At 36.7% G+C, this 24773-nt stretch overlaps 1 protein-coding gene across 1 annotated transcript in view; it reads right to left on the bottom strand.

Annotated features, from left to right (window-relative positions):
• Thsd7b (thrombospondin type 1 domain containing 7B) overlaps window positions 1-24773 on the bottom strand; it is a 932734-nt gene that overhangs the window by 27634 nt on the left and 880327 nt on the right. The window contains exons 19-20 of the mRNA XM_077798343.1: window positions 23687-23802; window positions 21513-21630 (exon numbers count right to left, since the gene is read on the bottom strand). Coding sequence (XP_077654469.1) covers window positions 21513-21630; window positions 23687-23802 — 234 coding nt within the window. The remainder of the gene's footprint in view (window positions 1-21512; window positions 21631-23686; window positions 23803-24773) is intronic.

Raw genomic sequence — 24773 nt, 5'->3', positions numbered from 1 at the left:
AGAAAGTTGCACCTGTTTGTTTTTTTGTCTCTTACATAATAAATTAGGTATAAATCACCAATAATCGTCTAAAAAGTTTTATTGGAAGTTATCCCCTTGAGGTCTCAATCATGTTCCTCAGTTAGTTCAACATGGCCAAGTTTCCTAGAGATTGAGGATCAGTTTCTTTATTGAACAGAAGAAAAGGTTTGTTGGTTTATATGAAGGAACCATGATGTTTAAACAACATGTCATCAAATGCTCACATTCCATTCCACAATGAAAAATGGTTGGATAATAAGAGCGGCTGAAGAGAGAAGAGGTTCTCTTTATCATCTTATGACCACTCCTGGTATCAGATCATTAGCTCAAATGGATTCATGGATAAAATGACTGACACCATTTGAATCTCTGTCTCTCTGTTTCTCTGTCTCTCTGTTTCTCTGTCTCTCTGTTTCTCTGTCTCTCTGTCTCTCTTGTACTTTCACTCCTACCTTTTTTTTTTCTTTTTTACTGAGGAGCTAGTAAGTGCATTTAACTTAATTACTATAATTTAATGTGTGAATATGCTGACCTTCTATTGATGCTGTAAAATTAACTATGTCAGGAGGGCTGGGGGTATAGCTCAATTGGTAGAGTGCTTGCCTCACATGCACAAGGCCCTGGGTTCAATCCCCAGCACCACAAAAAAGAAAAAAAAATTAATTATGTCATTTTTTGTGACAAATATGAAAGGAAAAACAGAGGGTTCTGTGGGAACAGTTTATTCTGGAATGAATCCTTCTCCTAAGAGGCTGGACTTGAAGCAGATACCTGAGGCAGTATAAGCCAGACGTGATGTGAGGAGAGTATCTCATGAGAAGAGGTCATGAGATACAAGGGAGTATAACACGCCTGAGGACCCTATAGGCCAGTGTGGGTGAAACAGAGAATGAGGAAGAGAAGAGCTTTACCTAAGATTCTATGTTTATATCATAAGAGAAATGGAAAGATTTTCTATTAGAGATTATCCATGATAATCTGAGAATACCCTTGAAGAGAATTTGGAAATTCTAATCACTGGGTTTTAAATTTCTTTAAGTTCAAGTTTCTATTCTTGGCATGATTCTTCATATACATTAAGTAGCAATTGAATATTTGCTTAACTCATATTTTTAGATATATGTTCGTGATATTATGTTCTCTGAAAATGTGTGATAATATAGTGATATCAGTGACACTCACTGAGCTGGTATCCTTATGCTAAGCAATATTTTAAAACATTTTATAGGCATTGACTGATGGACTAACTGAATGGCCAGAAAAATCCCTGCAGAAAATTCTATTATTTTGCCATATTATAGATGAGGAAAGTGAAGCATGAGACATTGAAGATACTTATCTGAGGTCAGAACACTAGTGAGTCGTAGAATAGGATTCAAACCCAGGATGTTTTGCTCTACAAGCTGCAGCATCAACTGTGCTGCTGGGAGGACACAGGCCAGAGAGCAGGGAGAGCTCCTTCTCAGGTATTGTATGAGAAAAAAGAAACTTTGGATAAGGGTAAATTTTGCATCAGCGATAATATGGGTGTGGTGAACCACAGAATCCACCCACTCTTTATCCTTAGGTACCCAGCTTCTGAGTGGAGCATGTGTGTTTGAGCAGATGTTCTCACAAGCATCACTCAAATCAAATTATAGGTGAGACCTCATTCATTTAAAATGCTGTCTCTGCCTGGTAAACACATTTGGCTCAAGATTTCACAATAATTCTTGCTCAAATACTCCCCAGTTTTAATTTTTATGTTTATTCTCTTGACCTAAATGCCTATTATGCTCATGTCATCATAATTACATTGCTTCCTAGCCATCTTGTAAAAATATTGAAAATGTGGTATTGCTTTTATCACAAAGAGGCTTTATTTGATTTTTACCAGATAACTTAAGTATGTCCTTAAATTGATGGCATGCTGAAAGTCAGTATACTAGAAGCATTTTATTTATGACCACTGTAATGAGACGTGTGTGTGTGTGTGTGTGTGTGTGTGTAGGAAACCTAATGACCAAATGAATTCAATAGGAAAAAAATGATGCCATAATTATTATTTATATTGTTGTGCTGGAAATTGAACCTAGGGCTTTGCATGTGCTAAGCAAGCACTCTACCACTGAGCTATATCCACAGCCTGTTATCATTTTAAATAGTAAAATCTTATGACCATTCATTGGAGTCATAACCAAATGATATCTACATCTTTTCCTATTCAAGCACAAAGCTCTTCAAACAATAACCATTATTTCCATGACTTTAAAAAAAACAACTGAGAGAATAGCCAATCTATATTCGGAAGTATCTTGTCATTTATAATTGCCTATTAAAATTCAGTAAAAATTACTGCAAATAAAGAAATGAGAGGTAAAGAAAAACTAATAGATCTGATATTTCTGTGGGGTACTTGAAATCTTCCAGTATGTTTCTTGTTTCTTTTAAAGTCAAAGGTATTTTGTTTAAGTTAAATAACCTGAGAGAGGATCCCTCAAATTAGAGGCTGTCACATATTCTGTAGTTATAAATAAAAATCAAGCAACACAAAATGCAGATCCTCTATATGTGGGGACCCAACACTTCCCAAGGTCAAACGTTACTCAACCAAGCCACTCACTCTAAGCAATGATTAATCTGTTAGGAACCTCAAAGAGCAGGAACCTGGAGTCATTGTTCATGTGATACTAGATTTTGATAGAAGAGAGAATCAGTGGTCAAATTAAAGGTATTTAAAATTATGATGGAGTCGAACATAAGAGGAAGAGTATTTTAAAACAGCTGATGTATGGTGCAAAGAGTACTAGACTTGGCATCAAAAGTCTGTAGTTGTAAATAGTTCTCTGAAATTAACAGCTGGAAAATGATGTGACTGCATAAAAGTACTGTAATTCTTCTGAGAAAGAATTTCCTCTTCTAAAAAAATACAACTAAGCATACAGAAAGTCCTTATTACAAGAAGATAATTCACATTGGGAAAAGTGTCACTTAAAAGTGAATCTCTTTTAAATGGCAATTAAATTATTTTTAATAAGTAATGCAAATATTTAAATGGGAATTTTTTTCTGGAACTAACAAGTATACAACTGGGTTAATTTAATCTAATATCAACTGCTATACAGATTATAATTACAATTATGCACTAATTATTAGAACAAAGAATAAAAAGCCATTGAACATTTCTTATATAATTTTATGATTATACTATTGAAAACCCATGTTTCATGACTGACATTTGCAGCTTGATCATAATGCCTTTGGCCTTTGAGGCACTTTTCAGCAATATTCCATGACCTCCCTTTACTGTTTGGTGGGAAGCCCTCTCCATTGTGTAGCTCCTTTTCTTGTGGGTACACATTCCATTTGTAACCAGAAATTGATCAACAAATCTCAATAAGCAATGTCAAAATACATGTGTTAATGAAGGATGCTGACTGATGGAGGGAGGGATTTTCGTAAATGATCAGGTCTTTAATGAATACTTTTATATTAAGCGGGATTTTGTTTCATGTAGAACTCACAATGATGGAGATTCAAGTAAAGAATATTCAGAGGATGGGGACTAGTTGGTTATATTTCCCATAGGTTGTATGATTAAAATAAACATTTTATAAATAGCACCTTATAGAATATTTAAAATATAGAAAATGCTTGTTAAAGTACTATTTCATATCAGTTTGTAAAACTCGTCTTAGAAGTAAGCCTGTAATGGGCAATACTGTTCTTAGCTGTATTTTTCTGGGGTTTATTACTAAATGCACACAAGTTGAAATTCATAATTATTCATCCAGGTCCCAACTCACCAAATCATTTACACTCTATCCTGGACACCTTCTGCCTGCAGAGTAAGAGTGAAGCTTATTACCATGCATATGCTAGTGCTTCCAAAATGTAAGCAGGGGAATTTCCTTGTCCACTCTCTGGATTTTTTTTTTTGTTTGTTTATATTAGGTTTTTCAATGAAAGAACAAGATACAAGTCTAGCCATCTCTAGGAAACTTAGTTCAATGATAAAGATGGGCACTATACCTGATAGGCAATGCCAAGTGTTAGGCAGAACTTGACACAAGGAAAACCATTTTGAAACATATTCTCCATCTTAGAACAAGAGTCACCTCAAGGTCACTCTGACTAAATCCCAGATAATACTCCATCATCTTGCAAAAAAACCCCAAACACTCCATTATCCTAGAAAGGAAACTGTTATCTGGGACTAGAATCCTGAAAACACATAGTTTATTATGAAGGTGACACCACAAGGACCCTTCCCTGACAACTCCCAGGCAATGGCTTAACTGCAAAATCCCCTACCCACAACCCTATATCTACCCCAGGCTGTAAGCAGAAGACCAATCTCAGTCTCTACTGGGCCTCCCTCTGCAGGTGCTCCCAAATAAATTTGCACATTACTGTGGAGTTGACACTCTTCTCTTGCTGACTTCTTTCCTTACACCAATAAAATGAAAGAACTGAAGCAGACTTTTTCTCTACTCATCCACTCCCTATGTAAAGTGTTTGCAATTTAGAGGGGAAGATGGTGGCGAATGGAGTGCATCACCCCTGTGTACCCCATCACTGTGCGGGTCAATGACGAGTTGGAACGGCCAAAAGCTATCTTGTTAGGAATTTCCAGCAAAATTGGGGTGCACCGAAACCTAGAGGAAGGATTTCCAGGTGCTGCAGATTCTGTGGGCTCCTGCTGGCTGTGCCCTCACTCTGCACCGGGCTGAGGTCTGAGTTTGAGACAGGGAAGGAAGCGGTCCAGTTCTGTCTTCCACACGGGACAGCCCACCGAGGAAGCCAGTGGCCACCATCTTGGAGAGCTGACGTCACCATCGCCAGTTTTCGACAGATTGCAGCTCATTCAGTGATAGAACAGGTGTGTGTCATTTAGACCATCTCCCATACGGCGGGGGGGGGGGGGATCACATAAAATCTCTCCCCAGTTTTCCGGGGGCATGATTAACAGAGTGAGCGTGAATAGAGGCGTGGGGAAAGGTAAAGGCACCTGACCTCGAACTGCCCCCTCCACCAGTGGCGAAAACGAAACTTGTCTTGCTAGGTCTCAGAGGAGGGGCTAGCGGAGGAAATCAAAACAATAAGGTGCAGGTTCCCGAAAGCTGCGCTCCACATCCAGGAAACTTCAGGCCCAGAGTGTAGCTTGAACTGCCGAGAGGTATCACACTGGGGAAGGCCTGGCTGGCAGGAGAAGCCAACGGACTAGAAACCAGGAATGAACCTAAGCTAACAGGTTTTGAGAGACACCAGGGGGGGAGGAGGGAGCAGCCTCACACGGATTGTTTCCTACAGCCAGAGGGCAAAATCTTGGTCCGGAAGGCACAGCGCCACCTACTGGAAGCAAAGAAAATAGAAGCCTAACAGTGCCCCCCCTTTTTAAAAAATTTTTTAATCTTTTTAATTTTTTAATTTTAATTTTTTTTCTTTTTTATAATTATATTATTATTTTTTTAATTGTAATTTTTATTTTACTGTATTTTATTAGTATTATTTTTTTATTATCATTTCTTTTTCTTTTCCATTCTTTTCTCTTTCTTTCCTCTCTTCCTCTCTCTTTCTTAGTTTGCTTCCTTACCTTTTCCCCATCTTTCCTCTTAAGCATGAACACCCAGATTACATATAACTTACTAAATGCAAATAGATGAATTCTACGAATTGGTCTATAGTCCGCCTAAGCCCTTAACTACCCCCAAGTACTCCTATCTATTGTCTTGTTAATATCACCTGCATTTGAGCAACCCCCCAAAGAAGCTAACATATACTAACCTCCATACCATCAAATCGACCGATCTGAACATAAAATCCTAAGTTCAAAACTCAATTCTATATATGCCATCAAAATCTGTAGGCCTTTAATGAAACTAGTGAATTTACCTTAAATCACAATTAAATCCAACATCTCTAAACATTGTCTCCAAACACAAAGGAGAGATATTGGTACTATAAAAACCAAAACAAATTTAAAGAAGAAAACAGAAACATAGCAGTCAAACAGAGTTGGAAAATAACATGAGCACCATGAAAAAATAAGGGAAAACAGGATTACAAACAATGCAGGACAACATAAATTCACAGGAGAACCGAGAGGCATCAGAAAAATGGACAGAGAAAGAACTCAAGGCATACCTAACTCAGATGGAACGGAATGTTAGAGAAGACATTAGACAGCAAGTCCAAACAATGAAAGTATACTTTGAAAATGAATTACATAGGCAAATTCAAATGGCAAAGAACGAGCTCTACCAGGAGATGGAGATTTAAAAAAAAAAATCAAACAGTAATCCTAGAAATGCAGGAAACCGTAAACCAAATTAAAAACTCAAACAAGAATATTACAAATAGACTAGATCAAATAGAAGTCAGAACATCAGATAATGAAGACAAAGTTTATCAACTTGAAAAGAATATAGTCAACTCATAAAGGATGCTAAGAAATCATCAGCAATATATCCAAGAGATATGGGATGTCATAAAAAAAAACAAACAATGGTGCTGCAACATTCATAAAACAAACTCTCCTCAAGTTCAAGAGTCAAATAGACCACAACACAATAATTATGGGTGACTTCAACACACCGCTCTCTCCATTGGAAAGATCCACCAGACCAAAGCTGAATAAAGAAACTATAGAACTCAATAACACAATCAATAACCTAGACTTAACTGACATATATAGAATATATCAACCATCATCAAGTGGATACATGTTCTTCTCAGCAGCACATGGATCCTTCCCAAGATAGACCATATATTATGCCATAGGGCAACTCTTAGTAAATATAAAGGTGTGGAGATAATACCATGCATCTTATCTGATCATAATGGAATGAAACTGGAAATCAATGATAAAAGAAGGAAGGTAAAATACTGCATCACCTGGAAAATGAACAATATGTTACTGAATGATCAATGGGTTACAGAAGACATAAAGGAGGAAATAAAAAAATGCTTAGAGATAAATGAAAATACAGACACAACATATCAGAATCTATGGGACACAATGAAAGCAGTTTTAAGAGGGAAATTCATTGCCTGGAGTTCATTCCTCAATAAAAGAAAAAAACAACAAATAAATGAACTCACACTTCATCTCAAAACCCTAGAAAAGGAAGAGAAAACAACAGCAAATGTAGTAGAAGGCAAGAAATAATTAAAATCAGAGTGGAAATCAATGAAATTGAAACAAAAAAAAAACCCTTGAAAAAATTGATAAAACTAAAAGTTGGTTCTTCAAAAAAATAAATAAGATCGATAGACCCTTAGCCATGCTAATGAAGAGAAGAAGAGAGAGAACTCAAATTACTAACATACGGGATGAAAAGGCAATATCACAATGGACGCTACAGAAATACAGAAGATAATTAGAAAGTATTTTGAAACCCTATATTCCAATAAAATAGAAGATAGTGAAGATATCAATAAATTTCTTAAGTCATATGATTTGCCCAGATTGAGTCAGGAAGATACACACAATTTAAACAGACCAATAACAAAAGAGGAAATAGAAATAGCCATCAAAAGACTACCAACCAAGAAAATCCCTGGACTGGATGGATATACAGTGGAGTTTTACAAAACCTTCAAAGAAGAATTAATACCAATACTTTTCAAGTTATTTCAAGAAATAGAAAAAGAAGGAGCTCTTCCAAATTCATTCTATGAGGCCAACATCACCCTGATCCCGAAACCAGACAAAGACACTTCAAAGAAAGAAAACAACAGACCAATATCTCTAATGAACTTAGATGCAAAAATCCTCAATAAAATCCTGGTGATCTAATACAAAAGCATATCAAAAAAATTGTGCACCATGATCAAGTAGGATTCATCCCTGGGATGCAAGGCTGGTTCAATATACGGAAATCAATAAATGTTATTCACCACATCAATAGACTTAACGATAAGAACCACATGATCATCTCGATAGATGCGTAAAAATCATTTGACAAAGTACAACATCCCTTTATGTTCAAAACACTAGAAAAACTAGGGATAACAGGAACTTACCTCAACATTGTAAAAGCTGTATATGCTAAGCCTCAGGCTAGCATCATTCTGAATGGAGAAAAACTGAAGGCATTCCGTCTAAAATCTGGAACAAGACAGGGATGCCCTCTCTCACCACTTCTATTCAATTTAGTTCTTGAAATACTAGCTAGAGCAATTAGACAGACAAAAGATAAAAATAGGAAAAGAAGAACTTAAATTATCACTATTTGCAGATGACATGATTCTATACCTAGAAGACCCAAAAGGGTCTACAAAGAAACTACTAGAGCTAATAAATGAATTCAGCAAAGTGGCAGGATATAAAATCAACATGCATAAATCAAAGGCATTCCTGTATATCAGTGACAAATCTTCTGAAATGGAAATGAGGACAACCACCCCATTCACAATATCCTCAAAAAAAAAAAAAATACTTGGGAATCAACCTAACAAAAGAGGTGAAAGATTTATACAATGAAAACTACAGAACCCTAAAGAGAGAAATAGAAGAAGACCTTAGAAAATGGAAAAATATACCCTGTTCATGGATAGGAAGAACTAACATCATCAAAATGGCGATATTACCAAAAGTTCTCTATAGGTTTAATGCAATGCCAATCAAAATCCCAAGGGCATTTCTTGTAGAAATAGATAAAGCAATTATGAAATTCATATGGTAAAACAAAAGACCCAGAGTAGCAAAAGCAATTCTAAGGAGGAAGTGTGAGTCAGGCGGTATAGCGATACCAGATTTCAAACTATACTACAGAGCAATAGTAACAAAAACAGCATGGTACTGGTACCAAAACAGGCAGGTGGACCAATGGTACAGAATAGAGGACACAGAGACCAATCCACAAAATTACAACGATCTTATATTTGATAAAGGGGCTAAAAGCATGCAATGGAGGAAGGATAGTATCTTCAACAAATGGTGCTGGGAAAACTGGAAATCCATATGCAACAAAATGAAACTGAATCCCTTTCTCTCACCATGCACAAAATTTAACTCAATATGGATCAAACAGCTTGATATCAAATCAGAGACTCTGTGCCTGATAGAAGAAAAAAGTTGGCTCCGATCTACATATTGTTGAGTCGGGCTCCAAATTCCTTAATAGGATGCCTATAGCACAAGAGTTAATAACTAGAATCAACAAATGGGACTTACTCAAACTAAAAAGTTTTTTCTCAGCAAGAGAAACAATAAGAGAGGTAAATAGGGAGCCTACATCATGGGAACAAATTTTTACTCCTCACACTTAAGATAGAGCCCTAATATCCAGAGTATACAAAGAACTCAAAAAATTAAACAATAAGATAACAAATAACCCAATCAACAAATGGGACAAAGACCTGAACAGACACTTCTCAGAGGAGGACATACAATCAATTAACAAGTACATGAAAAATTGCTCACCATCTCTAGCAGTCAGCGAAATGCAAATCAAAACCACCCTACTATACCATCTCACTCCAGTAAGATTGGCAGCCATTATGAAGTCAAACAACAACAAGTGCTGGTGAGGATGTGGCGAAAAGGGTACACTTGTACATTGCTGGTGGGGCTGCAAATTTGGAAAGCAGTATGGAGATTCCTGGGAAAGCTGGGAATGGAACCACCATTTGACCCAGCTATTGCCCATCTCGGACTATTCCCTGAAGACCTTAAAAGAGCGTACTACAGGGATCCTGCCACATCAATGTTCATAGCAGCACAATTCACAATAGCTAGACTGTGGAACCAAACCAGATTCCCTTCGATAGATGAATGGATAAAAAAATGTGGAGTATTACTCTACACTAAAAAATGACAAAATCATGGAATTTGCAGGGAAATGGATGGCATTAGACCAGATTATGCTAAGTGAAGCTAGCCAATCCCTAAAAAACAAATGCCAAATGTCTTCTTTGATATAATGAGAGTAACTAAGAACAGAGCAGGGACAAAGAGCAGGAGGAAAAGATTAACATTAAACAGAGACATGAGGTGGGAGGGAAAGGGAGAGAAAAGGGAAATTGCATGGAAATGGAGGGAGACCCTCACTGTTATACAAAATTACATATAAGTGGTTGTGAGAAGAATGGGAAAAAAAACAAGGAGAGAAATGAATTACAGTAGATGGGGTAGAGAGAGAAGATGGGAGGGAAGGAGAGGGGGAATATAGAGGATAGGAAAGGTAGCAGAATACAACAGTTACTAATATGGCATTATGTAAAAATGTGGATGTGTTACTGATGTGATTCTGCAATCTGTATTTGGGGTAAAAATGGGAGTTCATAACCCACTTGAATCTAACGTATGAAATATGATATGTCAAGGGCTTTGTAATGTTTTGAACAACCAATAAAAAAAAAGACTCCAAAAGACTTAGGAAAAGTACATGTAAAATTTTAGAAAATTTTATCCAGTAAAGACACAATTTTATTTAGTGAAATAGATCATCCAAAGGTTAATGATAGGACATTAACCAGTTTTATATCTAACCCAGAAATCTTAATATTCCATTATTCAATTATTTGTAAATTCCTTGTTTCTAATTTGAACCATTATTAACACCTTTTTATTTCCCTCATTAAGTGATGAGTTAAATAAAATTGTTGACATGCTATCATTTTATATTTGTATAATACTCATTTTTGTAAAGTTTTGCAAAACGCATTTTCAGATAGTAGTATCTTTTCAAAATAAACAATATGACACACATTAAAAAAGTGTTCTCAATTTAATATAGAGTTAAATTATGGTAGGATAAGTGTACTCTTTGCCAGAAATTCATCTCTCTGAGCCATTTTCTTCCTTCCTTCCTTTTTCATTCTTTCTTTCTTTAGAGAACAAAGAAAAAGAAGTTTCATAGCTTTGGTAGCAAAGGAGAAATACAGGAGACTCTAGTCTCAGAGTTTGTGATTCTATCTGGTGGACTTGAGAGCTTTTAAAGGTGACTCAAATACTTCATTCCACAGGGTCTTTGTCCAGAGTCGTAATCCATTTGTTAATTTGGGAGATCATCATTTCTTAGTCTATCCTGGAAGTCTGAATTACTTGCTATGGTGGATCACTCTGCCTAGGACAGGACTGTCTTTTCTTTCTTTGGGGAATATAGGTATCTCATTATAAGCAACAGTGAGACTGGGTTACTATCTATTAAATTTGCAATAATTACATGAAATGAAGAAAATAAGTACTATTTCATATCAGTTTGGCAAGACCTGCATGAAAAACAGACAGTGAAGTGGCATATTAGTTGTAAAAACCCCAGAGAAATGCCAATCCTGAAGCTCACACATAGGGTTAAAGCACAAGGAGCCAGATTACAGTCTCACTGAATTTAGCAGTCATCAGACTGCACACTGGAGTTCTACTAATAAGGTCTATATGGGAAATTTAAAGCAACTAATAAAAATCTCAAAATAGGTTTAATATTTGTCAAGATTTGTCACTTAGAAATAAAGCGAATAAAAAGATTAGTCACTTAAAAATTGTCTTTTAGAATATGAAAGGGAATCAAATAGGATGAGGACTGAGCATACTTTTAGATCCAAGCAGCCAGCCACCATGCCCTTTCTAGTGACATGGTTTAAACAATAATTCTTTAGCCCTGATATGCTGTCATTGAATTAACTAAAAAAATGTGTTTTGGAAAATTCTGGCCAATTTTGTAAATAATCCAAATTACCTATGTAAGGTAAAGGGAAAAAGGAAATACAAGAATAATAAAATATTTAAGAAGATGTCTACTTAACCTCAAATAGTTCAATAAATAAAATACCTGAGCAACTTATATGAACATACCTTTCAATTCCCAGGTAGTGTAGATATGTAAAGTAATAAAAGAAGCATATGAAGTGACTTGGAGCTTCTAGCGTGCTTATGGGTATTATCATTACTGACAAGCTTTCTACCAGCACTATTTCTTTTGAATTTGAACTGGAGTTCAGTCTTTGGCTGGGAATGGTCATCCACATGCTGACATCTGCAGATGTCACATGGAACAGGATGTTATGTCATTGAACTCAAGTTCATGGTGTTCTTTGCTGATATGCACCAAAATATTAGGTTACTAAAAAAAATGTTACTACATTCAACTGCTTTCCTCTATGGATTTATTCTTCAGCTTTTGGCACCTGCTACCTACTCTTGGTTAATAATAAACACTAGCAGATGACAATGTAAATGGAATAGGGATACTAGCAAAACCTCACTAATAGTTGATAAAGTTCAATTTCTTAATTAATTTTAGTCATACATCTCTGTGGTTAAGGGAATTTATTGCACAATAATTTCGGACACTATGAAAGTGTTCCTCACTATGAGGGGAGGGACTAAATTATTTGAGGGATGGTAATATGTTCTGATGTATAGCATATCCTTGCTTAGCTTTCTTCTCTTATCACACATTCTTTCATTCTACTTCCCCTGAGAGTAATTTTCCCTCCCCACATGCCATCCCCAAAGTCATGCCAAGTAAGTCACTTCAACAAAACCTCTGTCTCAGGCTGTGCTTCACACATAAAATATTCTTAATACATGATAAACTGAAGCTAAGCAAAGTTAAGTTTTGCAAAATCACACAGTTAGAAGGTTTGGAACAAAAGTTTGGCTTACTCAAAATGCACGTGCTTTCCAATAAATCTCACTGTTCCATATCACGGGCCTTTGCTTTAGCTGTTAGGCCCCTTGAACAAGTTTGAAAATCACACTTAAGCCTGCTCTATGAAGTAAACTTGCTCCTGTATTCATATACTTCATATTTTTCTCCAGCAAAAAAACGATTAAGATTAATGTACTAACATGTTTCTCCTACAATAACTCTTTATTTGTTCTTGGCTACTCATCAGACCAAATTTTCAAGAACAGTAAAAAGTCAGATTGTATATAAAATGCTCAATTAATTCCATGCAGAACTTTATGCTGGCCATGCACTAAAATGATTGAAAATATATTTTTTACTTCTTTTAAAGATTTCTAGAATTTTTATTTAAGTTCAGATTTATTTTAAATGTGTGCCTTGGTGAATATGGATTGAGATCAAGGTTATTTTCTAATGTAAACAGGGTGGAAAAGTCAATGTCCTGATCTAAAAATAGCTCTTAAGCTCGTTTTTGATATTGTTAGAGATGGTTGGGTCTGGTGGGTTTTCCCTACAGAGGAATTCCTTGCCCTATCTGAAAATTGCTTCAGATACATAGATAACTTTAATTCTGGGGAACATACAACTTAGGCAAGATAAATATTCCATAGGCCATTCAGAACCAATGGACTCTAGACTCAGCCAGAATCATCCCTCCAGAAGTGAGCCTAGTTACTTGAAGAAATAATGAGACAACAGTTTTAGAGCTCAAGATTGACTATGATTTATAGAGGGGTCATATTTTAATGGAGAAAAACTGAGCACCTTTGGCTTTGTTTAGATGTAAAGAATTCCAAACTTCCAATGGCACAGTGTGTATATGCATTTTAATTGCTTACCTCCAGTTCTATTCTCAACAATCACATTAGTCCCAGTAAAAACTAGCAAAACTTGATGCAGCACTGTAAATACTTACAAATGGCAGCAATATCGCAATGAGGAGTCCCTATGGGAATCAAGATGAGGTCAGAAAGAATGATTTTGGAAATCTCAGAGCTACCTTCTTTTTAGACAAAACCATCAGAATCACACATTTTCCATTTGTAAGACTAATAGCTATATTTCAGCAGATGGACTAGATATTAAGCAACTTTTAAATTTTCTTTTAGCAGTGCTAGGATTGCACTCAGGGTTGCACTCTGCCACTGAGTTATAGTCCCTGTCCTATCCAATATTATTGATAATATTGGATATTATTATCCAATAATAATATCCAATAATAATTGGATATTACTATTATTATTATATTGGATATAAGTATATACTCGGGAGACAAAATTCAGAGGAACTTCTTAAAACACCAGTATAACTCTACATTCTAATCTAAGAACCATTTTTTTTCTGCTTACCCTTAAATATATCTATAAGTTAAAAAATTTATAACCCAGGTCCATGTATGTAAGAGGTGATTACAGAATGTCAGATACAAAGGGGTATAAAGTGGAACAAATGAGGGCTTTGGAGATACCCAGACCTAGGTTCATATGTAGCCACCATGACTGACAAGCTGTACAATCCTGTGCAGATTACTTGTCTATCATCACATTGTAAATTAGGCCTGTACTACAGAGTACTGTTATGAATTATTACTAGCATACCCCTGGCATTAATAAGCAGGTCCTTAACCAATAGATATTAAAAAGTAATCATGCTAATATTTCATAAATAAAAATAGTATGAGTTTTGCAAGGGATTAGTGAGCACCCCCAATTCCTACACATGCTGTTGGGAAAGCAGCCTCTAAAGCTCAAATCCTCTGCTTTCTCATCTAGTTTTCTTTTACATTTCATTATTTAGCTTCTTACCGACTTTTCATAGGAATTAATCACTTAATACAGTAAATAAGTTTGAATTGTTGTAACTATCAGACTCTGCCCACAGATACCACAGTGATCAAAAATTTGATGCAGATACCAAAAATGAAGCTTACTGACTTGCCCTTGAAATCTGGGGGAAAAAATCTGGAAATAAAAAGCCATAGTGTATTGGAGTTAATAAATTAGTTTTTCATTATTGGGTAAAACTGATAGAAACATTATGCACCACCTGGGAAACACAAGAGGCAGGCAGGATTATATAGTAGAGAAAAATATTATAAACTCATATATACTGAATTAAAAATATAAAATGAATATAGTCTGAAATTCATAACATTCTTAGAGTCTTATTGGTTAAATAATAATTATGAATAATTCATGATATGCTAAATTTAGGGAGTTCTACATTTCACTGAACTGATGAAAATTGAATAGACAAAGAACATGCCTAATCCAAATATTAAGCTCTTCTACTACAAGCTTTGATCTTTGAAATCTATCTAAAAAAGATCCCTTAGTGGAAGCTTAGAATGAGTCTCTCTCTATCCTGAAATAAATTGGATTCAAACTGTTTCTGACCTTGAAATCTTTAACACAATTAGAAAGTATACGGCCAGCTTCAGGTGTACATTAAAGGGGCAATCCAGATGCTTGGAAAATAAAGTAAGAGGTCATTTCAAAATTTCCCCTCAAATCACTGCAGTTCTGTGAGTTTGATAGTAAAGTGTGGCTCACTGGGTTTTGCCCAAAAGCTAAGTGAATTCATAAACACAGGTAACTATGTGGAGTTTTGCCTTTGATGGAGAAGTAAGCCCAGAGCTGCAGGTGCCAACGTCTGACTCCCATGTAATTCACTCACCCACTTTAATATGACTATGTAAACCATCCTCTCTTCTTGCAGTCTCCGTCCCACTGCTGCAGCCATTGGAAAAAAGAAAGTGGCTCATACAAAAGACAAGCTGCTGGCACACGGCTTTGAAGAGCCAAGCTGCAGGTGTTTTCCAATGATAGGTTCTTACCTTTCAGCTCCAGAATTTGGTCCCTTAAGAAATAAGTTAATCTGTACCACTCATTTCTGCTTTTGATGACTGCTGTTTATTGTTTTCAGGTTGTGCTGGGTGAGGATTAAGATGTGATTTAAATATAGAATTCTCTCATTTTGGAAATATTACCATGGACCACAGGGATGATGATCAGGGAAAAGCAATCAGTGTTTTAAGACCGGAGCAGGAAGGCAGAATCAAGGAAATGTTCACAGCTGGCGAGGTATGACACAATCACAGACTCCTTCAGTACAATCCCAAGGGTAGGAGCTTAAAAAGTCAAGGACCCAGTGTCCTATCCGTCCACTCCCACTGCCTCTCTTTCTTTTCCTTCCTTCTCTCTCTCTCTCTCTCTCTCTCTCTCTCTCTCTCTCTCTCTCTCCTTCTTTTTTTCTCTTAAATTGAGGTCAGGCAAAAATAAATACAGTTAGAAAAATAGTCATTTCTATATTTGTGCCAGCAGGTCCTAACATAAAGCCTTTAATATAAGAGTTAGCTGGGTGCAGTGGAGCATACTGGTAACACTGAGGAAGCCTCACTCTGGAGGCTGAGACAGGAAGATAACAAGTTCAGGGACAGCCTCAGCAACTTAGTGAGATTCTGCCTCAAAATGAATTAAAAAGGGCTGGGATGCAGCTCTGTAGTACAGCATCCCTGGATTTACACCTCAGCACTGGAAAAAAATTATATACACACACACACACACACACACACACACACACACACACACACATATATATATATATATATATATATACATACATACACACACATACACACATATATGTGTATATATAATATATACATATACATATATATTATATATATATCAATATATGTATATATTGGGTAGACAAAATGTGCTTGTGAGGTTATACCATCAAGCACTCTAGCAAAGAAAACACTAGTTATAAACACTAAGGCATCATCTTCACATTCAACTTTGGCATAATTATTGCCTCCTTGGGGGTCTTTCTTTCCCCACCCTTCACTCTTCTGCAAGATACTTATAATTTTCTGCAAGTTTTGGTTTATCATAGCACTCAGCATTTACTTTTGTATTTATTTACTTGCTCATTTGCTTTCTCTCTCTTGGTCTTCCTACTCAACTTTCTACTAGAACATTCATTTTATGAAGGTATGAATAGAGCTTTGTTCGTCTGAAATCTTAATCATTCCATGCATAGCATATTCTCAGTGCCAGGGAAGGTGACTTGCACTCCAAAAAAATTCAAGGAGTAAAGTCACCAGACAATTTGTTTCCCACATTTCCACTTCTGACAATGAAATAGGATGCTATTAGGTGCCAGGATAATATGTGTAAACTTTTTAAACCTTTGTTGAATGGAAAAAGGAGTAACCAAATGCATACATACTTGGATGGCTGGAGGGCTTATTAGATATCAGGATTATGAAATGATTTTGAAACTGTATTATTATATTTAAAAGTTCAGGAGATTAAGATATCTAGAGATCAGGAAAGGATTCCCAAGAAGTTATCCCTCCCAACCCTTCAAAACTAGCTAGGGGCTCTTGATGACTGGCCTCATATTTACTTGCTAGTAGACACTATCTAGATGATTCTCAAGTGCTTTGCGGAACTTGATTTTTCCTAGTAATCGACATTCCTCACTTAGTCCCTCTGTACCTCAGTTCATTTAATGTTGCTGCTTATAAAATTTTTGATCAATGATTGGCTGTTTATCAATGTAAGAATTTGAGGAAGTGGAATTTAAGCTCAGACTATACTTGCGTAGATTTCTCCAACAGTGAGATTCAGATTTCGAAGGTTTTGCTTGTTTGTTTCTATTCGACAAACAGGGTCTTGATGAATCCACAAGGCTAACACAACTGCTTAAAAATTAAAGTAACATTTAATAATACTAAGTGTATGATTTGCAATGTGTTGGAATAATACAATCCGTCATTTTTTTTTGATGTCTTGTTATTACAGTGGCAGAATTAGGGCTTCCAGGTTAAAAAAAAAAAAAAAAACAATAAACAGATTTTCTATCTACTTGGGAGGTGAGACCTAAGAACCTACATAATGAGGCAGAGGATGGGAAAACAGCCACTCCAGGGACTGACTGCCTTTGAACTCACAATCCAGTCTGTAAGCTCTAGCCCTGTGTTTTCTCCTATGGTCCGGAACCACCTGGCCAAGGATAAATGTTAAATAAAATTCTTCTAATGTGCCAAGTACTATGTACTACATTTCATCAGAGGTGAAGCGGTCAGTCCATGTAAAATCCAAATAGAGCTTTTGGTTCTTTTGTAAACATTAAAACCAATTCAGTTCATGCTCAATAAATGTCACAAGGGTCCTTATCAGGGGTGACGGTGAGATGCCCCTTTCGAGGAAAAGTGTTAGGGTGAGAGGATGCACAATGCAACACAATAAGGGTGTAGCTGGAATATAGTGCTTTGGGCAAACAGAGCCAGCAGGGCAGTGGAAGGTGATAGAGACAGAGAAGGAGCAGAGGTGAAATCCTGCAGGTCCTTGGGGAGGGGGGCATACTCTCCATTAAAAAACTTTATCTTCCAAATTTTTTGCATACTACCCTTTCCTGCTGGGATAGAAGAAACACATTCTAGCAGTGACCCTTCAGGACAAAATTATGGTGACTGGCTATGGGATAACCAGGTGGGGGATCTTTGACAGAGGAACAACCAAGTGCTCTGAGAACAGGCATCTCTAATGTGAGTAACATCTCCCATTTGCCTGTGTCTTCAGTGAATTATTCAATATGACTCTTACTACTTATTTGTTTGCTGTCTGTTCTCCCTCAACCAGAATGTAAGCTCCGTGAATTCAGGAAAACTGTTTTTTCTTCCCACTGTTGCATCCCCAAAATATAGAACTAGAAACAGAACATATGTATTTAATGGATGCATGAGCAGATGCATGACTAGTACGACACTAGGAAAACACTTGATCATATTTTCCCTTTTAAAATATTCTTCAGCTGTGATGAGAGTCCATGTATATTGAGTGGGGTAAAAAGATGATATAGAAAACGGAGAGATGAAAATGACTGAGTCTATAAAAGAATATGTGAAGATCCTAGGGAGTCTTCTTGTAACCTTCTCTACTACGGGTGGGTAGAAAGAAAGAAGTAGAAATTAACATACACTAAACACCCACGCTGTGTGAATTATTATGCTAGATATCTTCATAAGCTTCGTATCACTTAGTCCTCAAACCAAAAACAAAGCCTCTGTGTTGGTTAGTTTTCTATCACTATAACAAATACTTGAGATTATCAACTTATAAAGAGAAAAGGTGTTGTATCGGCTCATGGCTTTAGTCTATGATTGCTTGGACCATTATTTTGGGCCTATGGTGTTACATTATGGTAGAAGCATGTAGCAGAGAAGAACCATTCCCCTCATGACTCGGAAGTGAAAGAGAAGAAGAGGGCTGGGGTCCCATTATTCCCTCCAAGGGCACACTCCCTAAAGATCTCCCACCAGGTGCCCAACCTCTTCCACCACCTCTGAATAGTACCACACTGGGGCCTAAGCCTTTAACACATAGGCCTTTGGGGGACACTTACAATCCAAATTTTAGCAGCCTCTAATGTGTGCATTAAGTCCAATTTATAGATGAAGACACTGAGACTCAAAAGATTAAATCACTTACTTAAACAGCAGCGATTTGTACCTAGTTTCATGCAATTTACAGTGAATGCGTAAATGAAACCCCATTGTTGCCTCTCCAAACAGTATAAGAGCTATAGATTGACTATTGAAATTTTGGTCCTAAGATTCATCACAGGATTTCCTAAGGTTCTTTCTCCATTTGTATAGAAAAAGGCATATCATTAGGGCATTGCGATTCCCATATTTTTCATTGAAAATGATGTTCTCTGTAAAAAGTTGTCAGTTTCAAACAATAATAAGTGTTGGTGAGGATGTGGGGAAAAAGGTACACTCATATATTGCTGGTGGGACTGCAAATTGGTGCAGCCAATATAGAAAGCAGTATGGAGATTCCTTGGAAAACTTGGAATGGAACCACAATTTAACCCAGCTATCCCTCTCCTCAGTCTATACCCAAAGGACTTAAAAACAGCATACTACAGCGACACAGCCACATAAATGTTTATAGCAGCACAATTCACAATAACTAAATTGTGGAACCAACCTAGATGCCCCTCTGATAGATGAATGGATTAAAAATGTGGCATATATACACAATGGAATATTACTTAGCAATAAAAGAGAATAAAATCATGGCATTTGCAGGTAAATGGATGGCATTCAATAAAATAATGCTAAAAGTTAGCCAGTGCCAAATGTTTTCTCTGGTATAAGGTTACTGACCTATAATGGGGTAGGGAGGGGGAGCATGGGAGGAACAGACAAACTCTAGATAGGACAGAGGGGTAGGAGCAGAAGGGAGGGGCCAGGGGGTTAGCAATGATGGTGGAATGTGATAGACATCATTATCCAAAGTACATGTATAAAAACATGAATTGGTGTGAATAGACTTTATATACAGAGATATGAAAAATTGTGCTCTGTATGTGTAATAAGATTGTAATGCATTCTAGTGTCATGTATTTAAAAAGTAAAATCAATTAAATATTTTTAAAAGATTTGTGTATAACTGAAGTCCATATAACTACATTTGAAAATACATTATTTTAGCATACCCTAAAAAAAGTTGTCAGTTTTTTTTAACCTATAATTTCCAAATATCAATATTGGCTATTGTTTCTGCTCTGCTCTCTTTAGAATTGTATAGCCATGTTCACATGCTAAGCCCTGCCTCATTCCTGACAATCCCAACTAAAACTGAATTATTAACCATCCCAGCATGTTCATTTAGGAGGAGCTTGAAAATGAGCTCATACCCTAGCACTGGTGGTCCAGTCTCAAGATTTCTAGGAAAATGCTTCCAAATATCTGTAGTTGGCAATAGATCCAGATCTTTGTATCCTCTTCTCCCATCTGATTCTATAATTTCTACAAATATCAGCTCTTTCCTTTTCTGCCTAACCACATATCAGGATTTCTCCTTAGGTTTCTACTTTGAATTTCTGACATTTATTTTATGATAAATTATTAACCCTATTTCAAGACCAGAGTTCTGTTCTAAAGTTGCTCTGAGCTTTCCTACTATGCTCTTGTTGCTCTCTTTCGGCATGGCTGCCTGTCTTGGCTCTTATTTTAGCCTAGTGGCTGGACTGCCATGGTTTTCCATTTGCCTAGTTTCTGCATATTGATCAACTGCTGAATCCCTTGTCATCATGTGATGTTACCTATTGAGGTCCCAAGCCTTACGGCAGTAATAGCTCTCTGTTTGCCAGGGACTCACACTCCTTTTCTTCCTTTTCTGTTGCTGAGAAGTCACTGGCCACCTAGAAACCACATTTCCTTCCCTGCCCATTTGCATTGAGATGGGACATGGACTAAACATTGTCTGATAGAGTATGTATGGAAGAGAAGCGTGCAGCTTCCAGTTGGTCCATTAGAGCCTCCACAGAGGCAGCAGATGCCACCATCCAGAGAAACTGGTTCTGTTAGAGTGGCAGAACCTCTGTCAACCTGTTCTTGGTTGACTTTTTGAAGCTCAAGTGATCCTCCCTCTGTCTGTGGGTAGAAAATAATTCTTCTTTCTGTTATATTAGGCCCCTGGACTCTGGAGGGTTTACATGAAGCAGTGGTCAGTTTCAGTAGTATAAAACACATGTCTTCCAAATCCACTGAGGTCAACATATTTTTCAACGGGTAGAGTTTAGGATCTTCTGAATGAATGTCATCTCATAGGTCCAGCAATCACTTTGGAATTTGTCACTGTTATGAGGTCAGTTCTCAAACCTCTTTTGAGTCCCACTAGTCCAATGTGAGACCAGGTTCTGTCTTGCTTCCCCTCTAAATGAGTCTCATTGCCTTCATCTGGCCAACATGTTGTATGGCACTTATCAAGCTTTCACTTACTGAACAATATTTTTTTTAAAAAAATCAAATTATTTAGTAAGAACAAGCACAGGGAACCAAAATACCTCCTTGGCCACAGGTTTGCGAACACTCTGTCCAAGCCGTCCACACTGAGAGCTGACAGTTGACCACACATTCCACCAAGCAGGGAATACTCATTCTCTGGGGCTTCTCTAAATTAATCTGTAAAATGAAAATGAAATACAACTTCACAGGAGAAATCATATAGCTATCAGATCAAATCACTGTCCTTTTATAGGAAAGACTACTCTGTATTCTGTGATAAATAACTTTTCTATACTTTAGTAGGGGAAAATATCCTTTCTCATATAAAATGGTGGCATTCACAGAAAATGGTTGTCTTAACTTCATGAACAAAATTTTGTCAGTCCAAATTTATTTTTTATAAAACCCTAAACTCTAGAATGGACTTGCTGTTAGGGTGCTGGGAAACCAGAAGGTCACAAGACATAGGAGTCTTCCTGTTGCTTAGTCAGCAAGAAACCAGGGGGACATCTCAATGCTAAATCCAGGCACCCTGGAATGGTCCAAAAGTACATAATGAGCTTAAAACTAATAGCTGCCAAGACTAAAAAATATATATAAAATAGTAATAAATAACCCATCTGAACTCCACAGGCTAAAAAACCCATCATAGTGCTGACTTTGGGACAAATTGGTGGTACCATTTATTTTCTTCTTGTCCTCTGTGAAATCAGCATACAGTCAAAATATACATGGTTTCTAGTGACCAATGTAGAAGGGGTCTTAGTGAAAGAAGAAATCACTTAAGAAACATGGAAAGAATAATGGAATAACGTGCTATTCAATCATACATCGTGTGCTTAATTAGAATAACTTTGACATTTGACACAGGTTAAGTATTAGTAATATATCCACACCAAGCTAAAATCATTATAATAATTTTTATAAAGTTGATTATTATAGCATGATGATGATTTGTCAAGTGTGTACAATAAAAATTACCACAAAGGGATCCATGATTCATTTGTAACTATAGATAGTCCAGTTAGGGTAATGATTTGGGACCTCTTTAAGCTGATATTCTTTAAATATTTGTAGGATATTTGCTATTTGGAAGATAAAAAAATTGATTTTCTATTAATGAATAGTTTATCTTTCTTAGTATCCAAAGATTTATTATATATACTAAATCTGTATTTGAAATTAATGTAGATGGGTGATTTCTTTCTGAGGCAAACAGCTTCACTGACACTTGACAGGTAGCACTCTACATTGTACTAAACAGTCCATAATTTCAGTGGGTGAGGCATCCAATTTCAGGTGGTCTGGTCCAGGATGGTGTGCTGGTCAATGACCGTGCTGTTGGCATAGCGAATGTGATGTGATAGTGTTTAGGGTTAAGTCAGGATAGTCAAGGAACTTGGCTGTGTTTTATTTTAATTTCCATGAATTTACTTCACCTGTTAGGAGAAATAGGACCAATTTTTATTTTGCCAGTTTGTTACAGAAGTTTCTGTGGCAATTTTAGTTCACTGACCCCCTGTTTTCAATTTATTCTGAAAATTGCTCCAGTGATTCTTATAATGTGATAACATCTTTATTTGTATTAAACTGACCCTATTGTACTTTTCATTTATATATTGGGAAAGGAAATGCCAATTTCTTTGGCACTGGTCTGAATACAGCTTTCTTCCTAATTCCATATAGTTTGTCACAAGAAAAAAGGAGGAGCAATAAAATTTTAAAAATTCAGAACTCTCTAACTTGAAACTTGACAGGGAGGCATTTTATGTAGATTGAAAAGAAAAGTACAATTATGCCATTTATCCAGAAATCATTTGCTAATTAAAGTAGCAAAGTGTTCTAACAGCAAGTGTCAATGTCACTTTACACTCAGGGGACAGTATATATCACATATACAAATTAACTGCCTTCCCATCCCACTCTTATAACAATGATAAAGTCACCAATGTGAACAGCTTGTTGGCAAGCAAGTAGAGTTAAACTAGGTGTTCTTGGAGGTTACACCCCCCCACACACACACCACTTCCCTAGTACAAAAATGACCTTTCTGCATCATTTTTAACAAGTCCTAAATCGTGAGGTCTAATTGTACTTTCTAGTACCTTTTACTGTAACTGAATCTCAGCTAAGAACAGATCAGTCTGTCTTCTATAGCAAACATCATAAGGGATGTAGACCAATATTAAGAAAAAGAAAGCATTAGGTGTGTGATCCAGTATAAATAAGTTACCTGCTCACACTCATCCATGCTGACAGGCTTGCCGTCACTGCGCACACAGCTCAGCAGGCGGGTCCTGACACCTTGACCGCAGGAAGCATTTTCACTCAGCTGGCATGTGCTCCACTCTATAGGCATAGGATCACCCACACTGAGTTTCAAAAGTATGGCCATGTGAGAACAATGCAACCAATCTTTCATTATCTACACTGGTGGAGAAGACTAAGTGAACACATAATCCTAAAACCACTCTCAGGTGACTTTGGAAAGCATGGTGCAATTATTTTATAGTTAAACAAATGAACATAGACACAAAAAGACTAAATAAATGAACATGGGTTACTTTCCTAAGTTTGCCTTCCAGAGGCAAAGAGACAAATGGTTTGTTAGAAATCATCTCACACGGGTTGTGGTGGGAGAGAAAAACACTAACCCGAATCGTGAAAGGGAATGAGCTTGGGACCAACTACACTGGGATAATCCAGAGGCAAAATAACCCAGAAATGACAACAGTTTCCATAGCCTGAATGTTTATGCCAGCCTCACAGAAACCCAAATCCCACGGTGACAGAATCAGAAAGCAGAACCTTTGGAAGGTGATTTGATAATGAGGATTGAAAGCTCATGAATGGGATTAATTTCTTTGTAAAAGAGGTCCTAGGCAGCTTGTGTGTACCTTCTACTGTGTGAGAGAGCCAGAAGGCACCATTTATGAGCAAGGGCTCTCAACATCAAGACATCAAATCTTTAAGGCCATCATCTTGGAATTCCCAGTCCCCAGAACTATGAAAAATAAATTTCTATTGTTTATAAGCTATTCAGTCTATGGCACTTTGTTAGAGCAGCCAGAATGGACAAAGACATCAGTCTTTGATGTCAACTTGAAAATGCTTCCAAAGAACAAATCTAATCACCAACTATTTTGTACATTTGATACAATGTAGACAAGAGAGATGTCCCAGAAAGAAAAAAAAGGAAAGATAAACAGAAATTTTCAAATTATTCTACCATTAGAGAAGGTTTTACAAATTTGAATAGTCATATTTCAAACTAGGCAATAAGAAATCAAAAATAAATTACTCTGTAATTATTTAGAAAA

This window comes from Urocitellus parryii, chromosome 1, assembly GCF_045843805.1.
Source record: "Urocitellus parryii isolate mUroPar1 chromosome 1, mUroPar1.hap1, whole genome shotgun sequence".
Taxonomy (NCBI): Eukaryota; Metazoa; Chordata; class Mammalia; order Rodentia; family Sciuridae; genus Urocitellus; species Urocitellus parryii.
This window is presented reverse-complemented; position numbering and strand designations above follow the sequence as displayed.